Source organism: Oryzias latipes, chromosome 17 (assembly GCF_053564925.1).
Source record: "Oryzias latipes strain Hd-rR chromosome 17, Olatipes_Hd-rR_3.1".
Taxonomy (NCBI): domain Eukaryota; kingdom Metazoa; phylum Chordata; class Actinopteri; order Beloniformes; family Adrianichthyidae; genus Oryzias; species Oryzias latipes.
Genome location: NC_136253.1, coordinates 24,348,140 through 24,372,439, shown reverse-complemented (window position 1 = coordinate 24,372,439; position 24,300 = coordinate 24,348,140). Strand labels below are relative to the sequence as shown.

General features: G+C 38.8%; 1 protein-coding gene across 6 annotated transcripts in view; it reads left to right on the top strand.

The window, feature by feature from the left end:
* Window positions 1–11,685: 11,685 nt before the first annotated feature.
* astn1 (astrotactin 1) overlaps window positions 11,686–24,300 on the top strand; it is a 339,165-nt gene continuing 326,550 nt past the window's right edge. For 5 of the 6 annotated variants that reach the window (XM_011486592.4, XM_011486591.4, XM_004079140.5 and 2 more), the window contains exon 1: window positions 11,693–12,123. In XM_011486592.4, the coding sequence (XP_011484894.1) occupies window positions 11,841–12,123 (283 nt within the window). In that variant the 5' untranslated portion in view covers window positions 11,693–11,840. Of the gene's footprint in view, window positions 12,124–24,300 lie in introns of all 6 variants that reach the window. The other variant, XM_020710964.3, reaches the window with a different exon arrangement.

The window sequence follows — 24,300 nt, the reverse complement described above, 5'->3', positions numbered from 1 at the left end:
TTTTTCAGTTCTCTCTGCACTGCTTTGTGTTGATTGGCTGACTCAGGTGTCTGACGGAACACACCTGATAATAATCAGCAGAAAAAATGTACAGAGAGAGCTGAATTAAGGCAGGGTGATAGATCTTGAGGATCAGGGTTGTGGTGCCTTCATGTTGACCAGGGGTCTGCAACCTTCAACACTTAAAGAACTATTTTGATTTCACGCTAACCACAGCCCAGCAGGAGCCACGAAGTATCACTTCACATTTTGGAAAAACAGGACACTGCTTTGCATTTATTGTTCCTGATAAACATGACTGATTTTTTGTTTTGAGGGGCAAAAAAAACATAAACACAAAGAAAACTGCTTTTTTTTCCAAAATATGAAAACATTTATAACTTTTGAAAGAGTTTCATATGAATTCCTTTTAAAAATAAGACACCCTGTGTCACATATCTCAGATGAAGTAGAAGCTAGTGAGATAAACCTAACAAAATTAAATCTGAGCTGAGCTGAATGACTCTTATCATAAGTCAAACTTATAGTTTTTTGAATTTGTTAAAAAATAGAAACTTCTGAGTTTGTTTAGTTTTTTTGTTACTTTACTACTTACTTAGTTTCTCACTTTAAAGTTACTTAAAAAAAAAATTTTTAATCAGGGAGCCACAATGGAGGTGTAAAAAGAGCCACATGTTGCTATGGAGCTTAAGGTGGCAGACCCTTAATGTAGACCAAATTGCTAAATGTATTAATAGAAATAAATTATAGTAAAGTCAGAAAAATGACAGGCTTGCCCGGGAAGAAGTGTCATGATGCAAGTTTGCTGGTTATTGGTTTTTCTTGAACTGCTCATCAACATTTGAGGTGTTAAAGAAATAAATCACTACCATTACCCAAGCCCCACCCCAAAATGCACCAATACATACCAGAAAAGGTTATTATCAGATTAAAAATCGTAACAAAATTGGGGTTAGCCACAAAGCTAGTAATCCTGCCTGGTTTTTGTTGTTGTTGCTGTTGTTGTTTTTTACAAGCTCTTCAATACCAGTACTAGGGATGGGTATCGTTTAGGTTTTAACAGTATTACTACTCTTATTGATTCTGCATATCGATCCGGTATTTTAACAATACTCTTATCGATACTTTTTGAGGATGAAAAATAAATAAATAAATAAATAACAAATTAAGAACATAAAGTATTTTATTTCCTCATTATGCAACTTTTTTTTTCTTTAACAAAACCTTTTACTTTATACATTTTTCCAACTTGAAAAGTAATATACATGAAAAAATTATTTATTTAAAGAAAAATAAACAGCAATGTTTTGACATATTGCTGTCATGATGTAAATATAAAACAAATTAAATAAATGGTAGAGTTCATGAGATCATCCCAGAGAGAGTCTCTGCTTCAACTCCTGCAGTTAAAGCTGAGTCTAAATCTGACGCCTGTGTTTCCATCTCTCTGACAGTTGAGAGTTGTTTCCCCGCGCTCCTCAGTATATTTTATACAGAGAGCGCAAAATACGGTCATCATAGCAGCAGGTTGACACGATAGTCGGGGCGCTCTGGCGCAGATTTAACTAATTTTACGCTCTGTCTGAACAACAGCCCTGTACACACAAATAGCCAGACAGACCTCATCCTCTTCAGCGAGAATTGTGAAATTAATATAATCATTAATTAACGGAAAATTGACTAACTTGGTGAGTTAAATATGGTAGATTAAATCTTGAGGGACACTAAAAAAATGCGACTGTTCCAGTACCGATAGCAGAACCCTTGAGGTCAGATCTTAACGATACTGCGGTCTTGAAGAATGTTGCCCCGGAGCTCATTCAATACCAGGCTCGGTACGCATCCCTAACCAGTACCCATATGAAGGACATGTCTATGCCTTTCACCCAACACTATCCCAAACCCACTTACTCTGTTTCCATGGGAACTCATAACACCTACCTGCTGTAGAGCTTCCATTTTATTTTATCACCTGCTTTAGGCTATTTCTTTTAACACCTGGGTTGGCGGGGTGAAAAGAGATTTTGCACTAAGTTAGCAAGCGAATAGTTTTCTTTTTTCTTTTCATTGTTTTACTAAGAAAATACAATCTCTTGTGAGCTCTGTAAAATACACAGATCGCTGTAACCTAGACCACAGTCCAATACCCTACATTTGTGAGGCTCATCATGTTGGTAAACGGGGACTTGCAGAGATGTTTGGAGGGGCTGTTGGTGCTAAAGTTTTGGTGTGATCATGCTCACACAGCGCACGTCAGCCGACACGCGCTTCCAGTTTTTCAAGCATACAGGGATTTTCCTGGATTTGAATACCATCGTGATCTGCCACCTGCTTCCCAGGAGAAAGCAGATGGATAGACCAGAGGTCATCATCAGGTTTGTGATTTAAAAAAACACAAACCAGCTCTGATGAAGCAAAGGAAAAATGAATGACCGTCTTACCTGAAGGAATGTTGAAACTACCAAACATGAATATGGAGAGAAATTAGACTCAGTCGGATTTGTGCGTGCGTAATTCTTGATTACGCATACACAAATTAGGATTTGTGTATGCATATTCTTGCTTTGTGCGTGTGTAAATTAGGATTTGTGCATACATTTGGATTTGTGCGTGATTTGTTACTCACATAATACGTTTTGTGTATAAGTTCAAAAAAAAATATAAAAATAAAAAATAAAAAATGCAATTAACGTATCCACAAATTAAGTTTACAACAGCTTGAAACTACTTACACACACACACATCTTTAAAAAACACGCACGAATCCCTTGTTACGCACACACGAAGCCAAAGTTACGCACGGATCTACCGTGACACTGTTTTCACGTCTCACAAATTCGTCCGTAAGTGCTGCGTTTAAATACCAGTGGAATGCTCGGTCATTAGAATTTTCCTATCAGCCTTCCCTTCTAAACGTATTTCCTTCAGTGGGTGTAGCAGGGCTTAAAAAAACTGTAAAGGAAAATAAAAATTATTATTTGAGAATATGACGTTCACTTTTAAACGCTAATATATATATTAAAAGTATATTATTCTCTGAGACACCCAATTGATACAAAACGCGTAACAGGAGCGACCAGTAGGGGGTACTGTTTTTTTTCTTCCGGAAAAATCAAAGGCAGTCAGACTGAGAGAGTCACGGGAAGAATGGCGGCCCATCTCGGTGTTCAGCGCCCCGAAGTAAGTAGCCTCTATGTTCAACACTAACATCTACTGTCTTCATGTATTGATTGAGTCATTGTCTGGATACATTTATTATTATTTAAACGCAGCACTTATGGACGAATTTGTGAGATGTGAAAACAGTCTCACGGTCGATCCGTGCATAACTTTGGCTTCGTGTGTGCGTACAACGGATTCGTGCGTGTTTTTTAAAGATGTGTGTGTGTAAGTAGTTTCAAGCTGTTGTAATCTTACTTTGTGCATATGTAAGTTGCATTTTGTATTTTCTTCATATATATTTTTTTTACTTATACACAAAACGTATTATGTGAGTAACAAATCACGCACAAATCCAAATGTATGCACAAATCCTAATTTACGCACGCACAAAGCAAGAATATGCAAACACAAATCCTAATTTACGCACAAATAAAGAATTACGCACGCACAAATCCGACTGAGTCTAATTTCTTTCCATACATGAAGGTATTCTCAAGCATCAAAATCAAATTCAAAACACTTGGGAAAAGCCTGCAGAATCTTCGTTAAACCACTCGGTCCACAGAACCGGTCCAAGGTTCTGGTTGTCAATTACATTAAAGTCTTTGAGAAGTGCTTGATCACAGACGTCTGAGTAAAGCAAATGCAGTAATAAATAGAACCGTCAAATAATTTCAAGAATATCATGGTGCCTGGGATCTCTGAAAGTCAACAGTGACCCTAACTTTTAGCAAAGAACAGACCTGTAGACAACTTGATCTCAACTTATTCAGTTGCACTGATAACTGTAAGAATTATTTGTTTTCATTATCAGGACAAATTGGTTTTCTTATGATAACGAGATAGTGCTGTAGACGTCATTATCACGGAAAAAACTGTTAAAAAAATAAGAAGATTAGGCCGGTTTTAGCCTCTGTAGATAAATGAACTAATTGTCGAAGTGCACAAAATTAACTTAAAGAGTGTAAAAGTGCAGGTTTTTAGGACAGGGAGATCTTGAGAGGCAGTTTTATCATTACTGTATTGGGCTACTTCATATTACTTTCAGAATATAGATAAGTTAAACAAAAAAGGCTGACTGTATTTCAGAAGGCCAGTCTCTTCTCTTAATGAATAATGAAGTACAAAAGGATAAAGTACAGAAACACAAATATTTCGTCCTTGCAGCCAAATGTAATGACATTTCCTCCTTATTGCTAGAATTATTTTTTTAAACTTGAGTGAAAGAACTTTAACGGTTGTCAGAAAAGCAAAATTTGCCAGTACTTACTGTAAATAAGTGTATCTAACGTTGAAACCACATTAAGGTAATTCTCAACCTCACCTGTGAAGCCCAGTGCCACGGTAAGATCATTACACTTCTTTTTTTCTAGATAACGTCTGTGCCATCACTCTGAGGACCCCACTTAGTTCATTCTGGCCAAGGCTTTTGGCAGAATGAACTCCCCTCTGAAGTCAGGGCTGTGCTGTCAATTTCATAAGATGAGGTGTTTTTCTTTTATATACTTCCACCTTAAAAACATCCCAGCAGCTAGTTGGAAGAACTAAAAGTTGGGGCCGAGGATATTTCAGCCTCTAGGGGTTTTTGAAACATTTTTGTTTCTACTATTTGAGAGGAAAATATAACTCAAAGACTCAAAGTATTTTCAGTTTTGTTTACTTTAGCCTAATTCTAAATATATAATTTATTGACCTTACTTGGTTTTTTTAATGGTCATCTACCTGTGTGGTAAATTTTATCCAATCAATCCTTCAGTAAATTCTCATGAAAAACACATATCACATATGATTCTATCTCCATGCCCATTTATCTTGGTGTCTCATTAGTGTGCAGCATTCCGTTGATTTTGCCCCAGCAGGTGAGTCTGTTTAGGTAAATAACAGACACTCTGCTGTTCAGGTAAATAACAGACACTCTGCTGATGCAAGATGGCAAAAAAAGGACTGCATCCTTAACCAGCAGAAAGCAGGTTTTTGCCAAGTCCCTGTTATGCAAAAGAGATGTTGACTGTGTCATGATCAAGTATATGGACATAATGTGCTGGACGTGAACTATTTTTGAAACAAAAACGGGGGGGGGTTCGTAAAATTTAAAAATGGCCATCCATCATTTATCAAACTGCCTTTTAAATTAAATGTAGTGTCATGATTATAATAGAGCATAGAGCATGGTATTACATTACTTTATATATTACATTTAGGGAATTAAAGAAGATAAAATGATCACATTTGTTATGGTTCCCATTGCTTTCCGTCTGAAGTAATTATGTTTGATAAAAAAAAAAATATATTAGAAATTATAAAAAAAAATTATAATAGAGATTGCTAAATATAATTTTACATGCTATGTGTTAAGCTTTGGCCACAATGGGAATGCAAGTTTAGTGTGAAGGTGCATTTAGTCCATGCTGTTCACACTGGACAAGCAGGGAGGGGCTTCTACCTCTTTTTCTATTGTTTACTACCTACAGTAGGAAGAAAAGTCGAATCGGTTTAAATCTTGCAAAACTTGCTCCTTTCAAAGCTATATTTCAATATATGAAAGTCTTGGTGTCAAAAAATTCCGCTCGGTCACAAATTGCGATTATTAATTTCTTCTCCATGATGAATTTTCAAACAGTTGGCACTTCTGTGATTTGAAAGACATCATACGTCCACAAACCGCTACCACATCTTACTCTCTGATTGGCCGCACATTTTATATGTAATGTCAGAAATAAGAGCTCTGTCTCCCCCTCTGGTCACCGGCGGGAGCCGTCCCTAGAGTTCTAGCCACACCAGAGCTCCCAGCAACCCCAGTGCACACTTCCTGGATGCTGCACACCTGACCCGCATTCATTCATCAACCACAACTTTCTTAAGTTGTGGTTGATGTGTATTCTGTGCTTAACTGAGTGAAACTAAGTGTGAAGTATTGTTTGTGTCACTCTGCCTTCATTACAGTGTTGTATTTGGACCTGTTCTTCTCTTTCCTGACCCTGTGTCTGACTCAGTTTGCCTGCCGCCCTGCCTGGATCTTGACTACCCCTTCTCTCCTCTGATGATCTCATGCCTGTTATTGACCCCTGCCTGCCTGACCCTGGTTTAGCTTTGTGGACTTTTAGCTGAGCTAATAAACCTGCTGCAATTGAACCCAGGCATCTGCCTGTTCTTGTGACACGTAAAGCGTAAATACAGGCGTAGAGGCTTGCATAGCATCATGTGAAGGAGAGAGTTTTGAATACAGAAGCCCAAAACGCGAGTTGTGGGACTTGTGGGAGAAAACCTAAATATCTCTGTGCTGTTCTGAGAGTCTGCTGATGACACAAAGTGGTCAGAGATCAAAGAAGCAGCCCAATAATTATAGTGCAGATGTTTTAAATTCTCAGGAGAGATTCATGGTTCTGTGTGGGGAGAGAGCAAGTGAAAAAGAACGTTATTACATTTTCAATAAAAGCATATTAGAAAATTGGAGTGAATGTCCATCTTCGTTCTAAGTGATTTCAATATTTTGGAAGAAGAACTGTCTATGGCTGCATTTCTTTAAGATTTCCTCTGTGTTAGAGGAGAACTTTAACGGGTTGTAAAAATGTAGTCCCCAGGTACTTTTACTCCTGTAAAAGTACCGTGCAATGCTGCTGACTAACACAGAATTTTGTCTCTGCCTGCCAGGAAAAGGTCACAACCGTGTGTGTTGTTGAGTTCAGGACACGATTTCACAAACCACTCCAAGAAGTCTTACAGAGCTGAGCTGTCGAAGTGAAAGGATAAAATAACTGTGTCATCAGCAAATTTAACAACTTTGTGATCCAAACCTGGATGGATTTCAGTCTGTTAAGACAGTTTCCTGATGATAGAGTACATTTTTTGAACCCTGCCATGCAAGCACACACATTACCCTTTGCAAACATCTGTTCTACTAATTGTTGTGTTTTGCTGCTCTTGCGTCTCTTTGTCTCTTTTTACCTTCCTCTTGATTTCCCTCGCTGTTTCCCTACCATATTTTTTCGTGCACATGTCGCATTTTGTTTGGCGAGAGGTGCAACTTATATGTGATTTTAAAAAAATTTAAAAACAGCAACAACCGCTAAAGCGTGCATGTATTCTGTCTATTATTGTCACCAATTCTATTAGGATTTGCCTGTCAAGATCAAATATCTGTTCTTATTAAATAAATTTCTCACAAAGGTGCGACTCATTTATGATTTTTCCTATTTACTATGTTTTTTCCCTTGTTTTTGGCATCTGCTACTTATACTTTCAAGTGACTTACATTCCGAAAAATATGGTAGGCTTCCTATTACTTTTTTTTAAAGAATGTTGAATTTTTTAGTAACCTCTATCTTTATTAGTGAAAATAGTAATCCTCTGGGTACCATGGACTCCGCAAAAAAATTAAACAAGTTTATCCTACACCTTCTCTTTGCTGTTGGAGGAAGAAAAATATGAGGCTACTTCCGTGGGTGATTTCAAAACGCTATTGCTGTTTTTAAACCGTCTGGTGTGCAATGAGCCGTTTTTTTTTCTCACTCTCTTAACAACTGATGAGTATGTAGGAGTTAAAAGAATGCCGTTGTGGCCCAAAGAGCCAAGAGGGACACAGCTCTGTGCACATCTGAGACCACCGTTGTTCAATCTTCTTTCCTGATAGAAGGAGCAACCAACCGACTGATGATGGAATTCTTGAAATCACCCGTGATAAATAGAGGGGCATCAGAAGATAACAATTCCTATTTATCCAGAATGTCTTTGATATGCTCTGTAAAAATCTTTGCCTTAGAATGGATGTAAGCCAGGAAAAGACATTTTCTGGAAAGGTAGGGAGGCTGCAGCTAGTTGATGTCAGAAACTACCTGACGACTCTCTTACACCTGCAAGGACTGACGTAGTGGCAAACACCTCTGCCATGTTGTTTTTCTGTCAGCTGAAGTCTAAAGCCATCTACAGTCAGATTTCACTTTTATCATTCCTATTGAGCATGTCTTCATAAAAGCAAGAATTAAAAAAAATTATCAGTCAGTTTTATTGTACGTAAGCAAACATTTGCAAGAGTCTCAGAGGGAAATGTTTGTTGTTTGCCCTTCCCCTTTTCTTCAGTGCCACCTTTCTTTGTCCGTCTTCCCCGTTATGTCACATTCTCTTTGTCCTGATGGCTTTCTGACCTGTTAGCCGGGGTTTTGTGTTTAACTTCCACAGGTTTTCTGATCAATGATAAAGTGCCCACAGGGAAAAATGTTCCTGAAGAAGGTCTCTGGTTATCTGAAAGGCTCATTCCACTTGAACGAGATCGATAATCCACAAGAGAATTGAGAAGAACAAACATACAATCCATTAGAAGTCTCTTTCGTAGGCAGTTTAGGTTTGTGTTGTATAATGCTAGCTGGCTGATTAGCATCAGTTCCTATAGGTGTATATATGTGTACCAGCATTTTTAATAAAGTTGATGAAAATTACAAAGATGAAACATCAAATTACCAACAATTATACAAGAAATCAAGATGTACCTCTTTTTGGTACCTCTTTTTTCCCACTCTTAAAAGTCTTGATAAAAAAAAGCACACTGCACCTCATAATCTGGAGCAATGTATATATGGATTATTTCTGGCTGGGCTTATTGATGTTACAATGATGTTGTGAGGTACACAGCACTCTGTCAAAATGACAGTTTGTTTTTTTGTATGAGTTGTAAACAAGGTTGGATATTGTGAATACGCCACACGTCCAAGCATAATCCAATGGTTACAACAAATGTCATCAAGTGTCCCTTTAGAAAGAATTACATATATTTTAAAAGGCAAAGAAGAAGAATTTAAACATATATGGTAACATTTTATACATGTAAAGAATATTGACCCTTTAGAATAGAGTGTTGATCATTTTTTGGATGGTATAACAGACCTCTGTTTTTACTCTGACGTTTGCCCAGTTTAGAATCATAGTTTTGTCAAGGTCTAAGGAAAGGCACTCTTGTTCCTTGGGTGGGGTGGGGGTTAAAATAAGACTATGAATAGGCAATATGCAATAAAAAGAATGTGGGGAAAAAGAAAATCGATTATTTTTCAAGAGAAATGTTTGGCTTGTAGAAATCCAATTTGGCTGGTAGACTTTGGAAGTTACCGGCCACCTTGGCTAGTGACCAAAACAGGTCATTTAGAGCCTTGATTGTGAATACCTTAACGTAGCTAATGCTTCTAACGTGGCTAACATGTCCCGGAAAACTAGTGACCTAAAAAAACAGAAATGTTGTTGTTTTCAGTTGCCACCTTTATAAAGAGCACCCAAAGAAGCAGACTTAGATATTTTATTTGATTGTTGGTGATTGATAAGAACCATGTGAGTCATATTGTTGTTGTTTTTTAATATAACATGGGGTATTAGAATGACAGTGTAATCACATAAACGACAAAATATGTTTCTCTTTCTGTCTTATTTCCTATAAAACAAGCATTTTCTAATTAATTTTGACGAGCTGAGAATTCAAATCTTTAACTTAAGGGTCGCCCATTGCTAAAAGCGGTTCCTACATATAATTGGAACAGTCATATTTTAAAAGGACAAATAAATCGAGCAGCATAACCTTTAAGTCAAAGCTCTATGACATTTAGGTACTTATATATTCTTCTTACATCTACTGTATGTTTAAAAGAACAATCAACCCTTAATGAATAATGAACACCCACAACTTACCTCTTTTATAGTATGTAATCAAGTCTTAAATATTTCATTGAAAAACACTTAGGGCCAGTCATTTCCCTTTATATTATGGAATACTCTAAGCCAGAGTGTTGTCCTATTCTAGAGATTCTGGAAGATGTGGCAGCTAATCGGAGGCCAAAGAGCTGCTTAAATATTAAATGGATGGACGGTAGTGGCACAGAAAAACGCAATCTTCTTTTCTTATGGCTTTGCATCCAAATCCAAATTGCAATTGTGTGATCAACAAAGCAGTCCAGGGATTTAGCGTCAGAAAGTCTGCTGCAAACATAAGTCCCAGAGCAATTTAAAGTGAGTTTGTCTCTGTGCTTGTTGTCTTTGTCGTTTGCTGTAAAACTGCAGATTGACTACCCCTACTGCTAAGAAACAGAAATATTTAAAAGGGTTAGCAGTTTTATGAAACATGATTTGTAAATGTGTTTAATCAACAAATGAGTGCCTTCACTCCTCCAAGAAGTCACAGAGAAAGTTGGAATGCAGCAAACTGAAAATTAAAACCATCAAGACTTTGATACACAGACAAATTTAGCAGCAGTCAGAGAGCCTAAGGGTTCTACACAAGATCTTAGATGTTTTCTTCTGGGGCTGCACGTTCTAAGATTGTTCTTAAAAACCCTGTTTTGTCTTTAGCATCTACTTTTTCTACATCTTCTTTGAGTCTCTGTTTTTTTTCAGGCTTGTTTTTGTGCTTCTGGCTGCTGTGGTAGCTTTGAATAACTATATCTAGTTTTTTTGTCCATCACAGTACCCTGGGGGGTTAGCTATGCCAGCAGGTCTGAAAGCATTACTGCTAAAAAATGGAACTGATGCAAATTCATTTCACACGTTCTCTATATTCAGCCTTAGAATCAAACAAACTCAATTCAATATTGATATTTTGTCAACTTTCTATTTGAAAATACATTTTGCTAAGTTATAAAAGACTGTTATAAAGTTACTAGCTATACATAAGAGAGTTACACACAAAAAAAGGCAACTTACTATTTAACAGTTTAAAAATTAAACATCCAAATGTCACCTTTTTGTTTACCTGATATTAGTTCAAGATATTGTATTAAAAAACAATTTGATTTGGATTAATTTTTGACATATTTTTCTTTTGAACCTGGTGGATGCTCTGCTATCTTGTACGTTTTTTAGTTTAAGGGTAATGTGTGTGCTTGCATGTAGTTTAAGAGTCAGGACGTTGTGATCTGAAGCTCATTTTCCACTTTTGCTAGCTTATAGCCCCTCACAACCCCAACCGAACATCAGTGCAACAATAATGGTGGAGCTATCTAGCTCTACAGTTTTAAATCCCATCAGACGAGGAAAACAAAGACGTAAATGGATCTATTTGTCTATAATTAGATGCATTGGAATGGAGCAGAGCAGGGAGCTTGTGGCTTGCTGTAGTAGCTTCTGCATCCCACCTACAAACTTTTTCCAACAGCACGTTATCATCTGCTCTCGATTCACGATTTGAAAAAAATAAATATATCAGAAATGCAATTTCAATTTTCTTTAAGTCCTCCCTCATCAGAAAAACGACAAGGATGTGGAAAAAAATAAAATAAAAATGCTTCATAGTAGTGTGTCTTTAAATCAAAGTGACAAGCTATTAAAGATGGGCAAAGCTGTCTCTTAGAAATTATGTGCAAATGTGTGAAAAAAGCAAAGACTAAGTTAAACAAAAACAGATTAGGGACCCTGAGGCCAGTTTGGTTGTGAGAAATCAATTCTTAGCCATTACAGAGCTATTTAGACAGTTTATCGATCATTCACCGAAAAAAAGGGGTCAATGACATTAAAATATCCACACTGCACATCTGCAAAACACCACATGACTGATCAGAGAAAGGAAGGAAAAAGAGGCGTTTGTTTTCGACACGGAGACAGCCCGGCATCGCGCGGCGCTGCTTCTCACTCGGTGTTCTCTCCTCCGCCGGGCTGAGAGAAGCCTGAAAGAGGAGCAGCGAGACGACGAGAAGGAACGGAGCACCAACATGGACCCGACGCTGCTGTGGCTCGCGTGGGCTCTGGTGGCTTTCCACGCGGCTCCTGTCCGGAGCCTCAACGGCGACGAGGACCAGACCCAGGACACCGACTGCAAGATGAAGAGCGTCACCGTGTCGGCGCTGCCGTTTCTGAGGGAAAACGACCTGAGCATCATGCACAGTCCGTCGGCCTCCGAGCCCAAGCTGCTGTTCTCGGTCAGGAACGACTTTCCCGGGGACGTGGTGGTTGTGGACGACCTGGAAAACACCGAGCTGCCATTTTTTGTCCTGGGTAAGTTTGGTCCTTTGATGTCGGTGGTGTTCAATTAGCGCTAATGAAGCCTTCCCAGCGTGCTTGCTATGATGACACTGAACAGCTGTAGATTAGCTTGAGCCGGGCTACAAGGCGGGATTGTTGTGTTTTGATACAATACAGACAGTAACATCACCAAGAACGAGTAAAACCCGCTTTTAAAGAGCCAAAGGTGGCTAAAAAATTACCCCAACACATTTTCTAATGAAGCAATTGTATGGTATTTGGAACCACAACAATAGACCACATAGCCTTCAAACGTTAGGACACATTCATCAACTGTTTACTGTCCTTTCATTTAAACAAGTCAAATTTAGCTAAACAAATAATAGTTGATATTGTTGCTCTAGTTTTAGGTTCAACCAGTAAACAGATAAAATAAAAAATAAGATGGTTGTTAACCAATTAGGATACTAAGGAAAACTTTTTATACTTTTGTCATGTCCTTTTTTTGAATTATTAAATTAGATAAAGTTATTTGTCTGGAAAGGTTATTTGAAGTGAAGCCAAAAAATGGACCTGTCCCTGTCCATGGTGCTGAATCTCTGCTGAACATTTCAAGTTGCAGCTGGGGCTTGCAGTTCCCTCTTCAGTGCTATTAGCTTGAACAGCTGCATTCATATAGTCAGTATTTTTACATTTTTGTTTGATTTTGTCTTAACTTTTGACTCAGATCAAAAGTGGAGTTGTTTAGGTATTTTTGTTTTTTTTTCTCTAAAGAGGATAGTGTCATTTGTGCACAATCCCATAAAACCCTCTGATGAAAATTGTTTTTTTTTTACCATGTTTTTGTAGCATTTTTCTCATGATGGAGGAAATATGTAAAGAAAATTAAGCGTAAAATTGAGATTAAGTATTTCTTTATTCAAATTGTTGTGAATCAGAAGCAGACAAATTTAAAATGCTACTGGAAAAATCTTGTAGCAGTGATGGAAGCTACAATCGGCAAGCAGCCATCTCCCTGCTCCGCTCCATTCGGATGCATCCACAACTAGATCCATGTACGTCTTCGTTTTCCTTGTCCAAGCTGGCATCTGCTTCAAAACTATACGGATAGAAAGCTCCAGTGTTGGGTGTAAGTGGCTGGAAGCTAGTGGTAAAGCGCGGGAAAGGGTATAAACACACTGATTTTTTGTTTTTTGTTTTTTTTTGGGCTAAAAGCTGCACAATCAGAAAAGATCACTAGTAAAAAAGCTCAAAACATGATTGGATGATTGGAGTGGGACTGTAACAGAATTGTGACATTACTTGGTTTTTGCTAAAAGTCTGATATACAAACAGTCATCTTCTAAACCTGTTTTGGCAATTGTTTGTTTGATTCAAAGGCAGGGGACATCCTGGACAGGTCGCCAGTCTGTCGCAGGGCCTCAAATCAAATCCATATACACGTAGTTCAAAACTAGTAACTTATCCCACACACATAGGGACAAGTTAGACCATTTAACCTATGAAGCCAGAGTCGCTGGATGGATGGGGAGAACATACAAACTCCACACAATCTTAGGTCCCCAGCTGGGACTTGAACCAAGGGCTTTCTTGCCGTGAAGCAATAACTCTAACCACTGCACCACCGTACAGTTACCACTCCTATTTTAAAAACAATATTAATGAAATACTCAATTTTGTGCTTAATTTTCGTTATATATGTCCACCATCATGAGAAAGATAAGAACATGTTAAAAACACCATATTTATCAGAGTGGGTCTTCGACAACTTTTTTGTTACGAATATTCAGCCCGGATGTGCATGAAAATGATAAAGATTTGGTCCCACTGAACATTTTTCTGGGCAGTAACATTGAACCACATGTTTGGCGAGTGGATTAAAATATTTTCAGAAAAAAACCATTTGTCCTTACTTGAATGAATATTCTATTGCTTTTAACAAAAACAGAAATGGCTTCAGGTGAGAAACAGACAACTTTTAATAATAGAACACCCAGTGTATTGTGCGGCTATACTACATTTGGTGACATTTCTGTGTTAGACAGCACAAAGAGAGGATGTTAAAAATAAAAAGAGAAGAGAATGAAGCTGCTGAGAATGCAGTTTGAGGAAATGGAGTTTGAGATGAAATACTACAATTAGTATTACAATTACTACAATTAGTATTACAATTACTACAATGAAACAGTTCATAAATGTTTGTTTTAATTGAAATTTTTGTGGCACAAGCGATGGAAGGAGATGGAAAATGGCAAAAAAAGGAATTATTTAAAGGAAGACTTTTTAGAAGAAGTAAGGAATGTCATTGTTATCATACCAAGTTAACTCCACCCCATTCTTATCTAATATCACACATTATATCAAATTTTGTGACAAAATGACTACAATGTCCAACTCAGGGGCATTTTAACTGACATAATCAGACTCAAGTTATTTTTGTATACCTTCACTTATTGGCTGAGTGGAAAACTGATCAAGATGTCTGTAAACTTAGTGATTTACACCAATTTCAATAAGCTGCCATTGTAAAAGATGATGTTCATATTACACCTGAGCCGGGGGTGTTCGTGTCCCTGGGGGGTGGGTCCTGGTCCTTGCCCCTGGGCGCTGGGCCCCGCCAAACTTCCAACATGGCCGAGCCTGGTCGGGCCATATTTATAACATCCCTTGTGGGCCGCCCTTTTTTCCCCGGGGTTCCCCCCTCCTGGGCGGGGGCGGCGGGCCCCTGCCTTGCTCCTACCTGGACCAACCGTGGGCCAGGTGGGTGGCTGCCTGGAGTGCGGAGCGGGTCTCCCTTGGGGGGTCCTGGCTCGTACCTGGGGTCGGGGCGGGGGGATGCCCGGAACTCCTGGGTGGTGGTGGGGTGCTCGTCTGGGGCTGTGGGCGTCCCTCTCCGGTGGGGCCCTGCGTTGGGCTCTTCCGGCGCGGCGGGGGGCTGCTTTCCTGGCTGGGCTGGGGCGGCGCTCTCTTTCCCTCTGCGCCTCCCTGCTCTCTGGCTCTGGGGGCCTCGCGGCGGTCCGGCTGGCCCTGGCCTGGGTGGCGGTCTTGGTCGCCCGGGGGGCGGTTGTTCCCTGCCTGTTCCCGTGTGGCGTTGGGGGAATTCCGGCTGCCGCTGCTGCTGCGGCGGGGGTATGGGTGTGGGGGTGGCTGGGCGCTCCTCCTCCTTCTTTTCACATTCCACCATCCATTTTAGAAGAACATAAACACTCACCTGAGCACAGGTGTTAGCTCACCTTTGCACTAATAGTTTGCATGATTGAATGAATGAAAGATTTCACACTAGTTGGTTTAAAGGCATAGGTATGCGTTCGTGAACACTATCTGTTTTGTGTGCATGTTGACATGTGGACATTTTTGCGGCTAGCAGGTGTGTTGATAATATTTGAGTGTGTGTGAACAGGCCCCGCCCTTTTTGTACTACATTTGAACCGTACCGTAACGATAAACAACCAGTAAACCTGTCTGCTCTATGCTGCTTCATGGTCTTACCCCCCTTCCCCTCCTATTATCACCCTCCTACCCCCCCCTCTCTCTAACGTCCCTCTCTCTTCTTCCCCTCTTTCCTTTTCCGTCCGGTCCAACACCAAAGATTTTCAAACATGATTGAAATTAATAAATTTTGGCCTCAATTACAAAAGGGGTTTATTCAGACATACCTTTGGTTTGTCTGAAGATGAATAACCCCTCTTGTTAAAATAAAATATGTCCAACACAAGAGGCCCTCAGCTCTCATCTGTTTGCCTAGCTGTTGGACAGGACAAGTTAAAAAAAAAAAAAAAAAAAAAAAAAAGATGATGTTAAAGGTTAATTGAGTTGGACCCAGTGACCCATATTTACTGCTGAAACAATCTGAAATCCAATGCAGATTATGATGACATGAATCAATATCCTGTAGGTTTCAGGACCTGAAGACTTACAAGAAGTCTGGATCATGTTTTGGTTCCAGTTGATTTTCCCTTTGCTATAAATTGCAGAAGAAAGCTTAAACATTCTCATGGTTGTTTTTTTCAATGTTTTTTGTTCAAGGGAAAGTTAAATGGGAGACGACTGATGGCAAAAAGTCTGGGGACAGAACATTGTCATTCCTGCAGCCCAAATTATTTATAATGTTCTTAGCTGAGAAGTCATCTGTGATCTGTGATGCCACCTGAGAACGCCCTGTTGTATATAGATTAAATAGCTTAATTTAAGTTATTTTCTTTTCCAGGCTTATTACTTTCTCTAAAACAGTTGGCTTTTTTTATGTATTCATAGAACCAGGCACTTTGACCAGCTTTCACAAATCTCTGTAACTCGTGCTCTTTTGTTTGGGAGCCTTTGTTTGATCACACCTTTCGGGAAGTTAATGAATCTATAAAGTTTCCAAAGTTGAATTAGACTTCTCTTCTGAACTGACTCACCTTCTAAGATGTCTATCTTTTTAAAAAACTTTTCTGAGTATGTTGAAAGTTAAAGTACCGTCAGTTGTCACACATCTTTGCCAAAACTTTGACCCGGGAGCAGTGAGCTGCCGTCTCAGCAGTTTACTATACCGCAGAGTAGCCCATTTACAACTTTACACCACGCAATGCAAAACAAGTCTTAAAGAGCCATTATTTGATACCTATAGTATGGAACCATTGTATGGAGTCTCGCTATAGCCTTAGTCACATACACCTGGATGGGGGGTTTGACTTGAATAGGTGCTGCGGTAGGGTTGGGCGATGTCCCTTAAATTGGCCGTTGACGATGTTTGCTGTCAACCATCGGGATGGACGATGATATCGTCGTGGGGGGGGGCTATTTTTAATATTTCGGTCTTATATAATTGCTATTCGTTATTTTACTTTATTACTTTATGTATTTTATCTCCCAACTAATGACTCATCCGCAGTATAAACTGAGGGAAGTGACTTTAACAAAAAAAGTAACAAACAAACTAGAAAAGAAGTAGTCCGCTCCCGCACTTAATCAGTCAAGTGGACCGGCGGAGCCCGGACTGACAGCTTTGTGTTTGAGTGGAAGGGGGGTGCTTTGTTACATGAGCGGTATGGAGATTTAGAACTGCGATCCGTTCCGCAGCTCTAGGGGAACGGGTTACCGAACTCAGAACCGGGTCTAAAAGTGTGTGTCTGAGCAGAGGATCGTGAGCACACACACAGCGCTTTGGGGCGGTGTGAGCTTCAAAGCAGAAAGGCCGCTCAGTCCTTAGAAATCGTTCAAACAATCACGTGGATTTGTGTTTCCAGTCGTGTCCCGACTAAATAAAGGCTGATGTTATTCCCAAATGTTTAAATGCAGCCAAGATGCAGTTTGCAGCACCACCCAAAGCTAATGCTGTTAGCCCGTGTTAGCAATCTGCTAATTCTGGCTTCTTTCCGGCTCCGTTTTTCAACAGAAAAAGCAATGACCACACGGATTAAAAATAAACCGATGAGCGAACAGGCGTTTCATAATAATCGTAACATTATTAAAAGCGCGTTTAGAAGATCGTCTCGTGTATTACCGAGCTGACATATCAATGAATAAAGCTGCTCGGCAACATTTTGTATGGAATTGTTACATTCAATAAAGTTTGAGAAAAAAATAGCCGCTCGGCGGAACTGATATCCGCTTCCGCTTTTTCAAACCCTACTGCGCATGTGCGAATGATTTATTCCGACCGAAAGTGTGACCCATGTGAACGTTTTTTATATTCTGAAAACATTTTTCTGGAACCATGTACACGGTTGGATTCTAATCCGACCATTGATCCGGTCAAGATATTTTTCAAATGTAACCGCGGCTTATGGTGTCGACTCGCAGCGTGGCGGGGGCGTGGCATCACGATGGTGTCTCTCCATCGGGATGTCAGTCACCCATCACGATGGACGATGGTATCGTCCATCGGCACAACCCTATGCTGCGGGTTTTTGGGTCGTTTTAGGTCGTGGACACAGTCCTTATCTTGCCATAAGGACAGTTGTGATTCAGACCTAAAAAAGAGACAGTATAGTCACAGGCCTTATGGGGCATATTTGAGTGTCTATAAAATGTAATGTTCTTTTTTCTTCTTTCCTATGAAGAAAAGGTGAATAGCTTAAACATACACTAACGTTGGAAATGCGATGGCAACCAAGTAATCAGACAAAGGGAACAAGAAAAACCCAGAGAAAGATTCTATCTAAAAAAAAAAATACTGTTAAGAATAAAATAAAATAAAATAAATCTCTAATTCTTATAACAGAAAGTAAAACAGCTGAACTAAATGCAGAAAAAGTACAGCGGAAAAAATGCACTGACAAACAAATACTTGTTCTTCCAATAAATATGAGCATTTCTACCCTACACATAATTTAACGTTACAAACCGGGAGCTAATAATTTTAGAACATACAAAGGCGTTCATTGATCCCCACAGCAGAGGTATCAAGCACTGCAAGTGTCCAGTTTAAATAGTCAATTTAAAGCCCTAATTTAGACAACAGTTAATTCAATGTGAGCTAAAACGATTGCTAATGACTGCTGATGTGCATTCATACTCTCAATTGATACAATGTAATGTAATTGTTTTTTCTGAATTTTTGTTTTTTCTGAATATTCAGTTGAATTCATGCTGGTACTCCTATCACAATGTAGCGTTTGTGAAATATGATGGCTTAAAATATTAGCCAGAGATATAATTGTTTTTCAATTGTTATCTTGAGCACATAAGTGACTGTAGTTAAACTGAATTGAGATAACCAACTACAGGCCCATTATCCCACAAAAGTCTTCATTTTGAAGGTGAAATTGCAACAGTTGCATTCTGTCAGTGGAGCCTTAATGACTTGACATTCACTTCTTTGTGGTTTAACAAGCCTGAAATTTTGGAGTGTGCTCTGACCTTTGTGTAAACTGCACCAGCCCGTCATTTGGCTTTCTACTTCTTGATAAAGGAAGCAGAATCTTTCATATGCTGAGTAACTAAAGTTACTTTACTTATATTGTACTTTTGAGGCACTATAGGAGTTTGCACAAGTATGAAGCCATGTAAAAGTACTTCTGTGGGCGACCACATCAAGAAGTACCAACAATTTTTGCTCCATCATTTAAGTCGCACAGCAGCTTCTTCTAGATCTGGCATGACCAAAGTCCTGCCCGTGAGCCAAATTGGGATCGTGTGCAAGCTCCAGTCAGAAATAATCAATATTATCCTTAGGGTACTGTGCTTACAGTACCCTAATTGTAATGGACTAAATTACAGTATGAGCCGTTGTAAACGCATAGCAAAAACCTGTGGTTACTTGACCATAAGATGTCAGTTTAGATGAGGAAAACTAAGACGTCTACATCAAGAACTATGTAGCTTTCCGGTATCGGATAAACGAACGGACACGCGTGGCATGGTGGCTGCTCTCTCAAAAGATTTTCAAGCAACTTAAAAGTTGTTTCAACGATTGCCAATCGACTTAAGAGCTGATCATCTCTGAGAAAGACAGCCGACCATGGCCCTGAAGAAAAACCAAGCAACAATTAATGGTGATGACATTAAAGCTGCACTCGACTCTCCATGCTAAGCTAGCTCCTCTCATGGAGTTAGTTGAAGATTTTCGAAGACTCTGAGCTCAAAACAAGCAACGAGATAATCGGTTCGAGACGAGTGGACGACATGGAACAACAAGCAAGGATGAATAATGTCATTCTCACTAAATTACAGATCAAACCTCCGGCAAAGCTAAATGCAGCTGGAGCTATCATTGCTAATGCTAAACGCAATGCTAGCATTCCTAGCAGTTCTTCTGAAACGGGGAGCAATGGAGTGTCTCTGGAACACCAAGTGGAATCATTTCTCACGTCTAAAGGGATTTCCCTGGATCTCAACACCATCGCGACCTGCCACCCACTCCCCAGGAGAAAGGAGACAGATAAACCAGCAATCCTCATCAGGTTTGTGAATCAAAAACACAAGCTAGCTCTGATGAATCAAAGGAAGACTCTGAAAAAATCTGCTGCTTATCTGAACGACCATCTGACCAGAAGGAATGCTGAAATCGCCAAACATGCCAGGCTTCACAGGAAGCGTATACAGATTGAAAACACTTGGGTTAAAAGCTGCAGGATTTACGTCAAACCACTCTGTACATCGGACTGGTCCAAAGGTTCTGGTTTTTAACACCATTAAGGATTTTGAGAAGTGTTTGATCACAGACGTCTGAACCAACATGCAGTAATAAATCAAAGAGTCAAATATAATTTCACGAAATATGGCGCCTGGATTCATCGCTTACTTGAAAAGTCTGAAGTGACCCTGATTTTCAGCAGAGAGTTCTGACCTGCAGACAATTTGACCTTAACTTTCAGCGCCGCTGATAACAGCCGCATAAGGAAAAGTACTTTAATCTAATGTCTGCAGACATAGCAGCGAAGAGAACTATAAACTATGTTTTAACCCAAAAGAACGGCTGTTAATCAGCAGAAGGACTACCAACCTATGACGTTCGACAGAATATGGACCCTTTTTTATTTCACAGCATTACCTTACTATTTAAAAAAAATCATAAACATGATCAATCATGAACATGATTTTTCTAATGAAAATAATCTGAATATATATAATATTTTAGATAACTGATCTGTATATGGTATGTTATTATACAAAATAGTTATAACTACTTTACATAAGTAGGAAGTAATTCATCATTGTCATGTGATTTATTGATACTTAAGCATACGTAATGACCTGAAACTGTGTTGGTAAGACATTGATAACAGAAGAAAAGTTATGAACCGGATAATGATAAATCATTTAATAAAATGGTTACGGTAGAACAGAGGTGGGAAAAATTTGCTTCCTTCCACTCCTTCTCAAGCAATCTTTGATTTATTATCTAATTATCCTAAGTTTGATACGTCTTTGAATGAATGAATGCTTATTGTATTGTTATGTGCATTATTCTGTGATTGCTTGAAATAAACCATTTCAAATCAAATCAAATCAAAACTACTACTAATCTTTCGTCCTTTATCATTTAGGTCACACAGCAGGTCCTTCTAGATCAGGGCTCCCTTAATCCAGGCCTCAAGGGCCAGTGTATGGAAATTTTAGAACCTCTGTGGGTTTGTAAGTAATTCAAATGTAAAGAATGGTTCCGAGCTGGAGTTTTGTGCGGACAAACTCTTTTGTTTTTTCTTATTTAGGCCAAGCAGTATAGTAGAAGAAATGAAGACCCCTAACCTCTTTGGTTTGTTTAAGATACAATTTGACATGATTACACACTGACTTTCATAGCAGCAAAGAAAAGGCCTGCTTGCATTTGTGGTTCTCCATCTTGTGCTGCCTGTTTGCTGAGGTAATGTCTGCCACTAGTTAAAGATCCCGAGGCAGTACGACTGTAAAAATCTTTTGAAATTAAGTATTGGGAAGGTGTTTTAAGTCATTCATGCTGTTTTAAAGTTGGATTACCCTGGTAGGAACATTTGAAAACGATACTGTTGTTTGTCAGTACAATAAGGGTTGTGTTACTGTCTCTCGCATTTTTCTTGCCAAATTGCCTCTGTTAAGTTTGTGAGAAGCTTTCTGAAGAGAAGGGATTTCAACTACTGACAGATAATTCCAGCAGCAAGCCTGCAGCCACTCGTTAGTGTCAGAGATGCCTGGCAGTGTTATTAGAAGTTTACCCTTTTGGTGTTGTGTCATAAATTGTATGGGAGGGAGGTAATAAAGTTGCCCTCTTGGAGAGTCTGGAGGAGCTTTATTTTCTCTGACAGTGAGCTGCACATAAGGACTAGAAACCACTTTACACAGATTCTCATTCAGACCTGCTCCTTTTGGGAACAGTCTTTTGGACAATTCTTTTCATGCCAATACTTGTGCTACTGAAATAAATAGAAAAATGCTCTAAGCATTTTTTGTCAAGTTTATTTTTGTCTTGATTGCAAAAATAATATGCTATGTATTTCTACCACATTATTTTATCATAACTTTTCACTAAAAAGCATTGTCTAAAAACAAGGTCATCTATTTTTTTTATTATGTATCAATGATTGAGTTATCATTATTCAGTTCCAATTGCTTGACTAGTTACCATGAAGCAAAATTACAAAAAAAACTATAATCACACAAAACTTAATATGATTGGATGTTTTTAACATGTTTTTATTGCTTTTTGGTAATGACGGAGGACATTATATAAAGAAAATGAAGCTTAAAACAGCATTTCTGAGTATTTCTTTATTCAAATTGTGGTGAATCAGGAGCAGACAAAAAAAATACTGTTTAAAGCAGCTTGTAGCTGTGGCTTATTTACCACAGTCGGCAGGTCAAAAGCTTCCTCCTCTGCTCCATTCTGGGCCATCTACTTGCAGACAAATAGATCCACGAACGCCTTTGTTTTCCTCGTCAGAGCTGGCTCTAAACTGTACAACTGGAAAGCTCCGATATTGCTCGACATTTTTGTTGCAGCGCTTATGTTAGGTTGGGGTAGTGAGGGTGCTGGATACAGTGTAACGGGAGGGATAATGGGAAGTGTTGGCAGGCTTACTGTACTCCAACAGTAGCACTCACAATCCAGAGGCAAATTTCTAATGAACCACTACTGCTCGCCAGAAAATATGTCCTAGAAAATGACGCAGGTTTTTTGATTAGGGCTAAAAACATAATAATTATGATTAAATGACCACTGGGAACGTTTTTAAAATAGATTAAAAGATGATCGGAGTGGGTCTGTAATAACTAGGATGAGATAAATCGTTATTGTCAATATCCAGCTGAGATAGACATAGTTTAAACATCGACACTCATATAATACTAATGAAAAGACAAAAAAAGAGTGATTAATAGTATTAAAAATGTATGTGAAAGGCTTCTATCTTTTCTATCTTGAATGTCTTGGAAGTGTCTCTTTGGCTTGTATGATGATTCAACGTAGTTGTGTTTTTTAGCTAACAGTAAACCTTTAATCACAACTGCCCTTGCGGGTGGAAATGGGCTGTCTGTGGGTGAAAAATGGGCAAACCTTTGAGGGGCATGGAGGTGGCCTGCACAAAAAAGCAAGGTTGTACACAACTTGGTGAGCTCGTAGAATGAAAATGTTTCTGCACAATTTAAATTTCTGCTTTAATCAAAATGCTGCAAATGAGACACATTGCTGATTTTAATGAGCACATAACTAATTGGGGTTTTGGAGTGAATAATGAGCTTTCCATAGATGAAAGTGGTTAGCACAAGGATAACTTTTGTATTACAATAAAACCCAACGTTGCAGTACTGTATTGTTTTTTGCTTTAAAAACAAATTATTTTGGGGCCATAATATTGGAGATGCTAACAAAAAAAATAAAATTTGTAAATATAAAAATACAACATTTTAAATGGTAGGTAGATTGCCAAATTTGTAACTTTCAGGGCTGCAAAAGTACGAGTTTAGTCTTTTAAAATGAAAGTTTTATATTCCCCTTTTATTGGAAGTTCTGTTAAGTAGTTTCACAGTTAGAACCATAGACATAAATACATTAGAGAAGTAATCTCATACAAATTGTATTGAAATCTAGTGGAACAACTTGAACAAAATTGACTACACCCACCTCAACAACATAACAAGAAAGAATGATTGAACAAGACAAAGCATGGTGAGAGTTTTGTTGAGACCCATCTGCCAACCAAAACGATGTCCCTTAAATGTCCCTTTATATTGCTCAAATTTGAGATCTAATAAAAAAAATTACAATCTGAAAAACAACGACACCTTCCTCAAACCTTTGTCGTGATTAGGAAAAAACATCAATAAACATAAAATAGATTTGTGAACCAGACTGTGTAAAATAGGCTTGGGCAATGTCCCTTAAATTGGCAGCTGAACGATGTTTGCAGTAAACCATCGGGATGGACGATGATATTGTCGGGAGGGGGGGGGGGGGGGTATTTTTAATTTTTCGTTATTATATAATTGTCATTCGTTATTTGACTTTATTACTTCATTTATTTTATTTTCCAACTAATGACTCATACGCGATGATCCAGTATAAACTGAGGGAAGTGACTTTAGCAAAAAAAAAAAAAAAAAATGACAAACAAAATAGAAAAGAAGTGTCCACTCCTGCACTTGATTAGTCAAGTGGATCGATGAAAGGGAAGGGAGGATGCTTTGTTACGTGTGCGCTATGTAATGGAGACTTCGGACTGCGATCCGTCCCGCAGCTCTAGGTGAACGAGCTAACGAACTCAGGAGAACCGGGTCTTCCGGTAAAAGTGTGTGTCCGGGCAGAGCTCGGGC